The 14125-nt window shown below is 49.8% G+C and overlaps 1 protein-coding gene across 2 annotated transcripts in view; it reads left to right on the forward strand.

Moving 5' to 3' along the window:
- Positions 1 to 14125, forward strand: part of NOTCH1 (notch receptor 1) — a 90873-nt gene that overhangs the window by 35320 nt on the left and 41428 nt on the right. For both annotated transcript variants that reach the window (XM_033137701.1, XM_033137702.1), the window contains exons 3-9: positions 2302 to 2564; positions 2685 to 3023; positions 6509 to 6631; positions 7270 to 7503; positions 7671 to 7826; positions 8983 to 9168; positions 10531 to 10644. In XM_033137701.1, coding sequence (XP_032993592.1) covers positions 2302 to 2564; positions 2685 to 3023; positions 6509 to 6631; positions 7270 to 7503; positions 7671 to 7826; positions 8983 to 9168; positions 10531 to 10644 — 1415 coding nt within the window. The remainder of the gene's footprint in view (positions 1 to 2301; positions 2565 to 2684; positions 3024 to 6508; positions 6632 to 7269; positions 7504 to 7670; positions 7827 to 8982; positions 9169 to 10530; positions 10645 to 14125) is intronic.

Genomic DNA, 14125 nt, shown 5'->3' on the forward strand with positions numbered 1-14125 from the left:
GGGCCCTTTTGGCTTCTGGTAACAGATGGCTCTGCCAGTGACCACTTGGTGGATGGGTGTGTTTGCTGCTAGGATGTCTCTATTTTTTGGAAGGAAAGAGAGAAAATAAAAATGGAAGCGCCCTCACACAGAGATAATCTGGCATATGTTGCCTTGTTTCCTGCCTATTTAGCTGTAGGTAACAACTTTTGGAAGACAGCTTATAGTTGAAGGCAGTGGTGAAGCAGTTGTCTCGAGGGTTGTGCACCCAATAGGGGTGGGGGGCATTAGTAAGGGTGCTGCTTCACCTGTTGACAAGCGCAGAGTGGGCCCCTCGCTCTTTGACTTCTATTGCATAAGAACGTAAGAACGGCCTGCTGGATCAGGACAATGGCCCATCTAGACCAGCAGCAAAAGAGGGTGTGATTTCTCAGGGATGGCTCTTTGATCTTTGGAGCTGCCTCTTTGAAGGCTGGGAGATTTATTGCTCCCTCGGTGGCTCTGGGAGGAGTTGGGGCAGGTGGTTTGTGGGCATTGGGGGGTGGGAGTGTGTGGCCAGGGTGTGAAAGGGGTGCCTAAGGTACATGTGAAAAAAGGGTTCCCATGGGCTGCGGAAGGCTTGGACAGTTGATGGATTGCTTGTGATTCTCCAGCTCAGGTCTTTGCAGGAGCTGAGGGTAGTTTGTGATTTAAAAACCCAGGGGATTGAGTTTCACTTCTGTGGGAAACCTGCCTTTATCTTGTGCAGTGACCCCTGTCTCTTGTCATAACAGCAGAACGCAGGAGTCATTCAGTGAAACTGATTTGCAGCAAGTCTGGGGGCAAGTGCAAATTGTGAGATGGCTGCTTTCCGCAGGACATAAGGACCACTAGTTGTTAAAAGGGGGCTGGACAAAATTCAAGGAGGGGGACACATTTATTCACAGCTATGAGCTATGACAGCTCAGTGGAACCTCCACATCCCAAGGCAGTCTACCTCCAAGTATTAGTTACTGGGTCGGTGGGAAGCAAAGAAGCCTGTTGAGTTTCTGCCCTGTCTGAGGACTCCCTAGAAGCATCTGTCTAGCCACTGTGGGGGACAAGAAGCGGGGGGGGGGGGTTTAATGGAATCTGGCAGGGCTGTTAAGAATTTACAGCCTTGAGGCCCTGCCTTCCTTCTTTCTTCTTCTTGTGTCCCCAGTAACTGTTTATTCAGCTGTTTTTAAATGTGTTGCTTCCCACCTAGAATGGGATGGGCTATAAATCCAAGAGAAACCCACAAATGTGTGACAAGAGGTAACAAAAAGCCTGTTGTGGCTCTGTGGAATAAACAGGTTACCTGTCCTGTCCTGGAAATGAGAGGGCATTTTTTTTCAGGTGGCAGGGGTCAATTGCAGACATGGGCTACAGGGGGCACAACCCCTTCCCCTTCATGCTATATATGCAGAATGCTGGGAGTGGCTGAATCAGCCCCACCAACCAGTTGCCCTGAGCATTGTATGGATTGCTGAGGTACATGAAACATGTTGGGAAAAGTCTGGAAGACCTCCTACTATCAGTTGAGTATCCATTGCTAGATCCTGGATATGGCCAAAGGGGCCCCCCAGCACCCTGTCCTCACAGTGGGTGTCTAGATGCCCATTATAGGAAGCCCACAGGCAAGAACTGAGCACACAGCAAGTCTCCCCACTTGTGATTCCCAACAACTGGTATTCAGAGCTAGACTGCCCCTGGGGATGGAGGTTCTGCTCTTATGGTAGACCTCCACATGGAGAGCCCTTCTAGATTGGACCAAAGGGAGCATCCTGCCTTCATGTTGGCTAACCAGATGCCCCAAGGGGAAGCAGCGTTAGATATATAAGTTAGGCGCCAATGGTTGTGGTCACTACAATGGAGTGTCTTATTTGTCAGATAGTTGGACTAGATGTCCCTCGGGGTCCCTTCCAACACTAAAACTCTACGATTCTATGATCTCAGCTACATTGCTTGACTATAGCTTGCTCTACAACAATTCCTTTGTCCCAGTATACAAGAAGGAGAAACACAACACAGCGGAAATGGTATTAACTATGGACTAAGGCAAAGGTTTTTTAATTGTGGTTGCCAACCTTGCGCCCAGAAATCTCCACATAGTTGCAATTGGACCTGCGCCAGTAGCAAAATGCATCTTGTGAATTTTGAACACTGATGTGTTCTGAGTGCAACTGCAGTCTCCTCTGCTGTAGTTGGCATTCAGAGGCAATGGAGGTGCAATGTAAACCATCAAGGTTTGCTGTTTTGGGTAAATGATGCCATGCCACCACCCTCCTTAGTCCTGATGTGTCCCCTTCTTCCCCACTCTAGGTGCCCCAGCTCTCATGTGGGCAGCCGGTGCCACCTGCAGAACCCATGTCTCAGCTACCCCTGCAAGAATGCGGGCACCTGCCAGCCCATCGTCCGTGGCAACGTGGCTGAGTATACCTGCGCCTGCCACCTAGGCTACACCGACAAGCTGTGCCTTACTCCCGAGGAGAACGCGTGCCTCAGCAGCCCCTGCCACAATGGAGGGAGCTGCGACCTCGTCACACTGACGGAATACAAGTGCCGCTGCCCTCCGGGATGGTCAGGTAAGTGGGCAGCAAGTCTTTGAGCACCAGTAATCCCATGTTATTATCGGTTCCAACTCAGTTGGGCTGCAGAATGTTTCTCTAAAGGAAGCTCTTGTTCTGTGTTTACCCCTTCCCTAGGCAAAACATGCCAGCAGGCAGACCCTTGCGCCTCCAACCCTTGTGCCAACAGTGGGCAGTGTGTGCCCTTCGAATCGACCTACGTGTGCAAGTGCCCGTCAGGCTTCCATGGGGCCACATGCAAGGAGGACACCAACGAGTGCAGCCGCTCCCCTGCCATCTGCAAGAATGGTGGCACCTGCGTCAACGAGGTGGGCTCCTACCAGTGCCAATGCAGGCAGGCCTACACAGGACAGAACTGCGAGCACCTTTACGTCCCCTGCAACCCCTCACCCTGCCAGAACGGAGGCACCTGCCGGCAGACCGGAGACACCACCTACGAGTGTACCTGCCTGCCAGGTATGGATGGGGGCACGGCTGGGTTCTTGCTGGCTGCTTGAAGCTGCCTTTCCTCCTTGGCTTCTAGTGGCAGCAAGCCCTTGGTGGGGGTGGGTATGTAGGAAGCTGCCTTCTGCTGAACCAGAGAATGGGGCTCCCACTGAGCTCCAGCCCTTCACCAGGGTGTTTGTGGAGAGGAGTTTCTAGTCCTCAAGAGTTCTGAACCAAAGCGCTGAATTAAATGGAAATATAGGAAGCTGCCCAATGCTGAGACATTGGTCCAACCAGCTCAGCATTGTGTACACTAACTAATAGCAGCTCTTCAGGGTTTCAGGCAGGGAGCAATTCCTGCCCTACCTGGTTAATTCAGACTTTTGTTTAGAACTATGAGGGCCAGAATCCTGTTTTATTTTGGGGTGAGGGCTGTAGTTCAGTGCTCTACATGCAGAAGGCCCCAGGTTCACTTGCCTTGAACCCTGGAGAGCTGCTGCCACTCAGTGCGAAGGATATAAAACTAGAATGTTCCAATTGCCCGACTGCTGTAAGGCAGCTCTTTATGCCCCATGCAAACCACCTGGACCCTGAGCAAAGAGGGGCTTCTTTGCCCCCTCCAGCAAGCCACCCACTAGCAACCTGGCTACTAGTGGTCCTGTCCTGTGGCACCCAGGCTTGACATCTGCAGCTAGAGGTCCCTTGGATAGGTTTCCTCCCCACCCAAAGTGCTGCTCAGTATCAGTGCAGTCAGTTTCCCAGGCAGCAATCACATCCTTCCGTGTACCCAGGAGGGGCAGAGAGGGGTCAGTTATCCCCGGGCTCTGCAAAAACAAAGCCCTCTTCCCCTGTTGTTGTTTTTTCCATCTCAACTGCCTGCTAACTTTATCTAAGACCCCTGCTGCTGCTGCTGCTGCTGCTGCTGCTTTGAGTTTGAAAGCATTGGTGCCTCTCCAGCTGATTAATTGCTTGGGACAGGCTCAAAAGGAGTTGCGAAGTGTCTTTGCTGCCTGATCCTTAGATTGGTCAATTGGGCTTCTTTGAAAGATTAATCAGTTTGGAGAGGCACAAGTTCAAAAAGTAACAAAGAAGAGTGAATCAGGCTTCCTCTTATCTTAGCTGCCCTACTTTTTTAGCATTCGCAAATGACTAATTTTTATTTTCTTTTTCCTTTTGTCTGACCTGCTGCCTATTCTTTGCATTTCTTTTTTTTTAAACACCCAGTCCTCTTTCTGTGCCTCTTAACAGCAGCAAGAGAGGCAGCAATTTAACAGCTTTGTGCCAAGTCAGACATTGGTCCATCTAGCTCCATATTGCCCATACTGACTGGCAGCAGTGACTCTCCAGGATTTCAGACAGAGGACATTATTTTTCCTCCAATCACGGCATCTTCATGACAAGAATAACTTCTCTGAGCTGTAGCTCAGTGGTAGAATACCTGCTTTGCATGCAGAAGGTCCCAGGTTCAATCCCCAATTGGCATCTCCAGGCAAGGGCAGGGAAAGACTCCTCTTGAAACTTTGGAGTGCCACTGCCATCTGCGTAGACAATATGGAGCTAGATAGCTTATTGGTCTGACTTGTTCTTGTTTTATTCAGAACTATGAGGACTGGAATCTTAACTTTATTTTTAGGGGGAGGGCTGCTTTTTTGTGTGCAGAAGGCCCCAAATCCAACCCCCAGTGGCATCTCCAGGAGGCTCCCCATGTGAAAAGGAATGTCCATGTGTAGGAATGTCCTGGACGGAATGGACCATTTGTCTGACTCATTAAAAGGCAGCTTCTATTGTACATCTAGGAAGTAGGAGTTTGCTTTAAAAAAACAACACAAAAAACTTGCAGCCTGCAGTCAAAACAGCTGTTGCTTCACTTCTAGGTGTGTGTGTGTGTGAGTGAGTGAGTGTCTTTGCAGAACCTGCTTATCCAGCTCCTTCACTGTATACTCTCAGGTATATTGCTTTCACCCTGAGTTGAGGACACAGGGTGGCAGCTGGAGAAATCTGTGTCAATGAAGAGCAGAGGAGGAAGGTTCCTCGATCAAACAAGATCCTCCCAGCCACACAGGGCTCTTCTTAGGTTCCTGTCACAAAAATGGACCCCTTGTTTCGGGCTGCAAATGTCAGGATGCTTGGAGGACTTCCTTGCATATGGGGGGCGGGGAGAGAGAGAGAGCGCGGCAGGAGCAGGAAGAGAAAAGCAGGTTACATCATGGACGGCACGGGGAGCTGAAAGGAGGTTTAGCGGGCAGGGCCTTTCCGCTATAAAACCCTGTGGTTGGTGGAGTCTGTGGCACCAGTCCCATTCTCTTCCCCCACCCCCCAAGTGCAGAGCAGTTCCTTCCTTTCTGGGCCCTGTTTTCCTGCTGTGCTGAATGGAAGGACACCGGGCGATGGAACCTCCTGCACTGGAATCTCCCACACACTTCATATTGCATTCTCTCCCCCCAATTATTATACAGCTCCTCTCTTGGGAGCTTAGGTAGAAACAGATTGCTGTGGCCAAATACTGACACAGCTTTTTCTGCAAAGTCTTGTACCTGGGGGCTAGCTACTCAGGCTTCACAACAAAAGGGAACATAAACATAGTCTTATGCAAATTCAGGTGCATTGGTTCCTCCAGGGTGCAGCAGTTAAGTTTTTGGAAAAAACAAACAAATGGTGATGCTCCAAGAACAAATGTGAGTGGAGCCTTTGGCCCTCCAGATTGTTGTTGAACTACAGCTACCATCCTCCCATATGGATCAAGAGCTCCTGCTGAGAAAAAAAGGGAGGGAGTCCCATTAGTAGGGTCACAAGATGTGGAGAGCGAGGGGTGGCACCCAGTTCACAGTGTGCTGTATTTGAACTTGCAAGGTTCAAGCCCCACCCCCAAGCTTGTGTTCGTTTAGAACGGACTTCTTCATGCAGCACATAGTTATGACTGTGGAACTCACCCCCCACAAGAAGGAGCGATGGCTAACTAGGATGGCTTTAAAATAGGTTTAGACAAATTCACAGAGGAGAATTTACTAGGCACGCTGGTGATGCTCTGTCTCCATATTTGGAAGCAATAAATGCTTCTGAATAGCTGTTGCTGGAACCTACAGGAGGGCAGTGTTGCTGTTGTGCTCTGCTTGAGGGTTTCCCAGAAGAGGCACCTAGCTGGTGACTGTAAGAAGTCTATGCTGCGCTGGGCCCTCTTTGGCCTGATCCGGCAGGCTCTTCTTACGTTCTTAAGCAAGCGTGGAGGCCTCAAATCATATATATATATATATATAAGGTAATTTTCCAGTATTATTATTTTTTAATGGGGCACCCATATTTTCATGAGACTGGACAGCATTTCACATCAAGTCGGGTCGATAGCATCTCTTGAGGGTTTCCGGCAAGCTGAGCAATTTTGCACCCTCTGCCACTAAGTAACAGAGACTTCTGTTTCTCCCCCATTGTCGGAGGGGGCTAAAATCCAGTTCTGACACATGTTTTCTTCCTCCCCCCCCCTCTTTTTTTTCCTTTCCCCACCTTCAAACACCTGGCAGGTTTTGCTGGTCAGAACTGCGAGGAAAATCTCAATGACTGCCCAGGGAACAACTGCAAGAATGGGGGGACCTGTGTGGACGGGGTGAACACCTACAACTGCCAGTGCCCCCCTGAATGGACAGGTAGGGAATGAAGGCCAAGCTCTTTGGGTGGGGGGACAAGGGGACAGGCGAGAGTTTGGCTCCAGGGACGGTCATGGTCAGGGTTTGAAGACTGGCTCAGCAGCACCCTTCCAATCCATTCTCTGTTCATAGGGAGCACCTAAGATACCAAGATTTTAATGCACTTGCAGACCTTTACAGATTTATGTTGAAAGTTATGCATTATGAAATATGAAATATTAGTGTTGTTGTTGCCATTTTATTAGCCGTAGCTACAACTATTATTGTTGTTGCTCTTGCTACCACTAATAATGTTGCTGGGGCTTATCTCACATTAGGCCTCCTCAAAGTAAGCCTGTTGAAATGGGTGAATTTGACTCGCTCAGGTCACCCAAATTTTAATAGGTCAGCTCTGCGTAGGACTTAGCTGTAAAAAACCCATTCTTACAATTACAGTATCACGATTGTTACTGAGTACCTTGCGTTATATAAGTTAAATAAGTTGGCTGGCTTTTGGCAATGAGGGCTAAGATGATGTCCAACTGATCTCTTTACTCCGCCCCACTGCGATTCCTGCGTTGCAGGGGCTGGACTAGATGGCCACCCCCTTGGGACCCTTCCAACTCTTCCAATTCTATGATTCTGTGAACCTCTTCCAGGCCAGTACTGTGCAGAGGATGTGGACGAGTGCCAACTGATCCCCAATGCCTGCCAGAATGGGGGCACGTGCCACAACACCCACGGCAGCTACAACTGTGTCTGTGTCAACGGCTGGACAGGCGAGGACTGCAGCGAGAACATTGACGACTGCGCCAACGCTGCCTGCTTTGTGGGAGCCACCTGCCACGATCGTGTGGCCTCTTTCTACTGCGAGTGCCCTCACGGGCGGACAGGTGCGGATCGAGGGAGATGAACGGAAGGTCCCAGCTCCCTCCCCCGTTGGTACACGAAACCTGGGGTGCCACTCTGGGGTGGGTGGCCATGGCACTTTTGAGAGAGGGAGGGCCGGAGCCCCCCTGCAAGCATTCTTCTCTAAGCACCTGTGCCCTTTTCCTTGCAGGTCTGCTGTGCCACCTCAACGATGCTTGCATCAGCAACCCCTGCAATGATGGGTCCAACTGCGACACCAACCCAGTCACTGGGAAGGCCATCTGCACCTGCCCCTCTGGCTACATGGGGCCTGCCTGCAACCAGGATGTGGATGAGTGCTCGCTTGGTAAGTGGGCACAGGGAGGACTTGGTGGGGAGAAAAACCAGTGGAAAGGGACCTGGGTAGTCTGTTCTATCCTAAAACCCAATGTAATACAGTCAAAACACAGGAAATAAAACAAAGCATGCCTCACACAAGGACTTCAGAGCAAAGCAGATAGCTGCGATGATAATAATAACAACAACTACTACTACTACTACTACTGTAATCTCGAGTTAGAATCATAGTTTGAAGGGATCTCCCAGGGTCATCTGCCCAACCCCCTGCAATGCTGGAAACCCGGCTGACTCCCTGAAGATGCTCTCTCTTGGTTTCAGGTGTTGGGTTTTTCTCACTGATAGAATTTTAGCTGCCATTGATGCCTTTGTTTATGTTTTTATCTTCCGTTAGATTTTTAACATAAAGTTGAAATGACCTTCAGCAAAGGGACCAAATTTATTCTGCTGCCAAACTCCAGTTTAGTAATTGCAGAACAGAAATACAGTGTTTTGTGGATTCCAGCTCCTGATAGTTAAACAGGGGCATATTACCTTGAAGGAAAGAGGGGAACCAGCATACCTGCTGCCCCACAGCACTTGGGATATGGAAGGACATTGAATCTGCCCAGAGTTAACACTCTGCATTATTTAGCAACATTTGGATCCCCCAAAATAGGGAACTAGCTAGAGCAGGTCATCGTAAGAAATACTCAAGGAGTACAGTGAAATCCTGAAGCCCAGCTCAGGAGACTACATGCAAACAGAGGGTTTGGAGATGGACAAGGCCAGGAGCCAGAAAGGTGCAGACTGGGAGGTCCCGATCCATGGCCACCATCCCCAGTCATGCTCTGTTGCTTCCATTGGGAGCTACTGCTTCTCTTCACTGTATTTTTTTGGTGTGTGTGTTCAATTTGGATTTGGTTTAATATTTGTTTGCCGCTTTCTGGAAGAAAAAAAAAAAAAAGCACAACGGCAGCGCCAAGCTCAGAGCATCTCACGACAACAACAGTGTTACAAATGAGCAAAAAATACTTCTCATATCGAAAAACTCACGACAGCATATAGATGAAGCGAAGGCAAACAATGGAGTAGTAAAGAATTAACACAGTTCAGTACAAACTCAAAAGACCAGTAATGCTAATATATAATGATATAATGATTTTTAATGGTTCTGAACCCAACAGGTGCCAACCCCTGTGAGCATGCAGGGAAGTGCCTCAACACAGAGGGCTCCTTCGAATGCCAGTGCCAGCAAGGCTACTCTGGCCCCCGCTGTGAGATTGATGTGAATGAGTGCTCCTCAAACCCCTGCCAGAATGATGCCACCTGCCTGGACCAGATTGGGGTCTTCCACTGCATTTGCATGCCAGGTGAGTGCCCAGTTCTACGTATCACCCAGGGGGTATCCCCAGCAGTGTGCCCTCTAGGTGTTGTTGAACTCCCAGCTCCCTTTATCATTCACTTATTGTAATGAAACCTTACCTTCCCACCCTGCCCCGAAGGAGTTCAAGGTGGCATGCATGGTTCTTCCTCTGCTCCTCATTTAATTTAACAACCCTGTGAGGTTGGGCTTAAGCTAAGAGGTGGTCACTGGCACTCAAGGTCCTGTCTGGAAAGCTTTGTGGCCAAGTTGGGGGGTGGGGGATTTTAACCCCATTCTCTCCCGGGTCCTAGTCAACACTCTTAACCACTGCATCAAACCTGACTCTCAGCATAGCCACTGCCTGTGAATGATGCTGGGAGCTGGTCGTCCAGCAGTACCTGCAGGTCACCACATTGACAGCTTCTGGTACAACCTATTTGTGTGTCAGTTTGTGCCTGTACTGTGTGAAGCCTGATGCCTGGGAGAGAGGTGGTGTCTGGGCATATTCTGCTTCGACGGTTGCCACACCTGGACTTCTCCTACCAGTGAAGTAAAAGCCATAGGGTTGGTGCAGCTACTGAAAAGGCCCTGTCTCTTGTTGCCATAAGCTGTGCCTCCCTCTAGGGTGGGACCACAGAGGAAGGACATTTCCTTCTGATCTTAGGAAGAGGGACAGGTGGGAACCCCGTGAAACAGATCAGCATGCTCTTCTGAGATCTGGGAGAGACTCAGGGTATGTGGGCTGCCTTTACACTCTTGAATAACTTGTAAGGGAGCTGCCTCCTAAAAAAAGGGTGTTTTGGTATTGGAGTGCCTGGATTTTAGGAAGTTTTAAGAGGGTCTGCCAGGGAAACAAGCACGCTGCTTTGACCCTAGCCTGGATGCACAGGCTCAGAGCCTTTTTAAAAGTAATTGCCTTGGTGCACCCCAGATCCCCTCCCTTCTGGGCTGCAGGAGTAAGTGGGAGGATGGAAGGTGCCAGCAAATACCAGAGAGTAAGACCCATTGGAAACACTGCAGGGCAGTTGTGTTGCAGCTGACCAAGGAAGGGGGTGGGAGAGCCTCGCTTAGGCACACCCCCCCCCCGCATCACATCATGAACAAGAGCGGTCCTGATACGTGTTGATGCACTGCAACATTTTGCTGCCACCAAACTGCAGGAGAAAGTGGCTAAGCAGAGCCAGGAGTCTCTCCTCCACCATAAAGCCAAAGGAGGAGGTGGCCTTGCCAAAGGTTGGCTTGAGCCATTTGCTGCTGGCTCTTTGAGGCACGGACCTTTTTCTGCTATAGGTGTGCTGTCCTCTCAGCATGCATCAAGGGAGCTCCTTTAAGCTTACCTTTTCCTTCCTTGTCGGGAAACTCCTTTCAGGCTACGAGGGCATCTATTGCGAGATCAACACGGACGAGTGCGCCAGCAGCCCCTGCCTGCACAACGGGAACTGTGTGGACAAGATCAATGAGTTTGCCTGCGAGTGCCCCAGAGGTACTACTGGAGCGGGGTGGGGTGGGGGTGGAGGGGCATCGATCTCTTCGCCTTCAGCGCAAAGCCTTTGTAGTGAGAACGGAGCTGCAGTTAATCCACCACCCAGAGGCAACCCTCGCTGGCAGGTTTGAAATACGCTCAGAGTGGGCAGCTCGGGGAAAATTGGATGCTTCTCCTCTGATGTCTCTTAATTCTGGCAGTTCCAAGGGGCTCCAAACCTGCATCTGAGTTGGAGGAATGTGGTGTTGCCCTGTCTTTGAAGGAGTGTTGGGGGGGTGGGGTGGCTGCCACTGCTGTTAGCCCTGGTAAGTAAAGGAAACCTCTGGGTCTAGAGGTCCAGTTTACCTTTCAGGCAGGGGGTGTCTCCTAGTCTTACCTAAAGAAGCCACCAGAGGTTGAACCCTGGGGTTTTGAACCTTGTGCATGCAAAGCAGAAGCTCCATGCCACTGGTGGCTTTTCCCCCTAAAAAAGGGAAGTAAGATTACTAGTCCTCGTGATTCTAAATAAAGGACAGGTTTAAATAGAAAGCTGCCTTGCACAGACAGAATTTGCACCGTGTTCAGGACAGAAGGACCCCCCCCCCCGCATCAGAGGTGTTGTGTCTCTAAATGCCAGTTGCTGGGGGATGGCTAGCAAGGAAAGTGCTGTTGTGCTCAGGGCCCTGGTGTGCATGTCATGTGTGGATGAGAGGAGTGTGTGCTGGGAGGCTTGGGAATCACCCAGGCACACTCACCATCAGGCAGACAGGACTCTGCTCAATGCTCTGCTCAGTGCCTGCCCTGTGGAGAAACTGAGTTTATTACATGGTGTGTGTGTGTGTGTGTGTGTGTGTGTAAAATTGCTTTGTCATTACAAGATTCCTAACAGCAAATATAATTCAGGGTAAGTAGTTGTGACCACAGGAAGAAACCAATGACCTTTGTGGATCCTGCTACCTTTTTAGAGGCTGCATTCACTTGGTGGTTTATTCTACCTTCAAGACATTCCCTCTGTGTTATATTTGAACTTTTGCATGAGATAAAAGCCAGAGATATATCAAAATACAGCAGAAGTTTTACGCTCATTTCTGTGTTATTTGCAAACAAACTTTTCTTCTGGAAGCAAGTAACACAGAGATACATGTTAAAACTTGCTCTACATTCCAACATATTTCTAGAGGTGGCTTCTTCGCCATGTTAAAGCTCATATATAATGCAGGAATCAACAGTTAGAGAAACTTCAGGAAAATGGGTTGAACTGTGCTGGGATTGCAGCCTTGCACTATATTCCTGGAAGTGGATTTACATCGTGTGAAAGCTCAAATATAACATGAAAACTAGCAGTTGGGGAAATGTCAGGAAAAGGGAATAGACCAGGGGTCAGCAAACTTTTTCAGCAGGGCACCAGTCCACTGTCTCTCAGACCTTGTGGGGGGCCGGACCATTTCTTTTTGGGGGCTGGGAATGAACGAATTCCTATGCCCCACAAATAGCCCAGAGATGCATTTTAAATGAAAGGACACATTCTACTCATGTAAAAACACGCTGATTCCCGGACCGTTCACAGGCTGGATTTAGAAGGCGATTGGGCCGGATCCGGCCCCTGGGCCTTAGTTTGCCTACCTGTGGAATAGACTTGTCATGTAAACACAGCCGAAGTTATGCCACACCAGCTGCACAACAAGCCACTGTGCCACTTTTGCAGAGTTAAGATGCTAAGGGTGGGGGTTAGGGGTTCTACCCTGTTGATTAGAAAGGGTCGCTACTTTGGGGGTTGTTTTGCCCCATTCAGACACCCCCCTTTTTGTGCAACCCAGAACAGCAAATGCACACACCTCTCCTCTCAGCATAAAGAGACCTTCAAGCCAAGCTCTACTTCCTCCTTCATCTGGGAGACAGAATGAAAGCGAGAACCGAGGATCAATTTAAATAATGGCAGGAACAAGATTTGCACTTGTAAAGGCCCCCCTAGTTGGGGAATAAGTTGGTGAGGGGGAGCACTGGGAAGCCGGGAGAGGCAGAATGAGAGGAAGGCTGGATGGATTTAAATGAGGTGTTGCAGTCCACAGGACGAGAGAATGGGGGAGAGGGCCGGATAATCCATGAAATGGGGCTCTGGGGGCTTTTTGAAGTCGAGAGGCCGGGCTTTCCTCCTCCTCCTCCTCTGTAGATGTAAATAAGATGTTCTCAGGGAGAGCCAGTCCAGCGCCCATTCAGAACCCCAGGCAGCCGTCTCCATGGTGATGGAGAGCGAAGGCCCTGAAAAACTTGATTTGGTGGCTGAATGGAGGGAAAGCAAAGTCCCAGGGTGCAGAAGGCTGGCACCCCAAATGTTGACGTGGAATAGTTGCCACAACAAGCGACAATTTACTAGCAAGAAGAGGATTTGAAGGTCCCCTCCCCTTCAGCGTCTATTTGGAAGAGTTTCTGTGTGCATGGAGGGGTGTGTGAAAAACCCACATTTTCGAGCTCTTTTTTCTTACCCTGGTTGTAAGGATAGTTTAGGGGTCCATGTGAGAGAGAGAGAGAGAGAGAGAGAGCGCTCCACATTCACACCATAAAGCACTATGTTTCCACTTTGAAGAGTCATGGCTTCCCGCAAAGAAACCTGGGAGCTGCAGTTTGTTCAGGGTGCTGTAAGTTCCTAGGAAACCCCTCTGTTCCTTTCACAGAGCTACAGTTCCCTGAGTTCCCTTTGAAGAGGCATTGATGGTTAAACTGCTCTAGCAATTGTAGCTCTGTAAGGGGAATGTGTAAGGGGACGCGGGTGGCGCTGCGAGTTAAACCACAGAGCCTAGGGCTTGCCGATCAGAAGGTCGGTGGTTCAAATCCCCGCGACGGGGTGAGCTCCTGTCGCTCGGTCCCAGCTCCTGCCAACCTAGCAGTTTGAAAGCATGAAGTGCAAGTAGATAAATAGGTACCGCTCCGGTGGGAAGGTAAACAGTGTTTCTGTGCACTGCTCTGGTTTGCCAGAAGCTACTTAGTCATGCTGGCCACATGACCCGGAAGCTGTAGGCCGGCTCCCTCAACCAATAAAGCGAGATGAGTGCCACAACCCCAGAGTCGTCCACAACTGGACCTAATGGTCAGGGGTCCCTTTACCTTTACCTTTAAGGGGAATATGGGGGGTTGCCTAACAACTCAACTCCCTGAACAAACTATAGTTCCCAGGATTCCTTGGGAGAAAGCAGTGGCTGTTTAAAGTGGCATCGCAGTACTTAAAATGTATGGTGGCCGGGGGGGGCGGGGAGAGAAGTCGTACTGACTTTCTGCAGTGAAGTGGAGCAAATTTCTACTGCTTCGGTGCTGCAAACTTCCCAGAAACAAAATGTGTAACTAAGAAGGTGCTGGAGACAGCAGAGTGTTGGCTGTCGCTTTCGCACCTGGGCACTGTGCCAAGTGGGGCAACCGAAAAAAGGGGGCAGCCAGGCCCCCATGACATGCTTTTTACGCTCTCTAGAGAAGATTTCCAGAGACAGTGCAAGATCTTGGAAGGGGGAGC

The sequence above is a fragment of the Lacerta agilis genome, chromosome Z (assembly GCF_009819535.1).
Source record: "Lacerta agilis isolate rLacAgi1 chromosome Z, rLacAgi1.pri, whole genome shotgun sequence".
NCBI lineage: Eukaryota > Metazoa > Chordata > Lepidosauria > Squamata > Lacertidae > Lacerta > Lacerta agilis.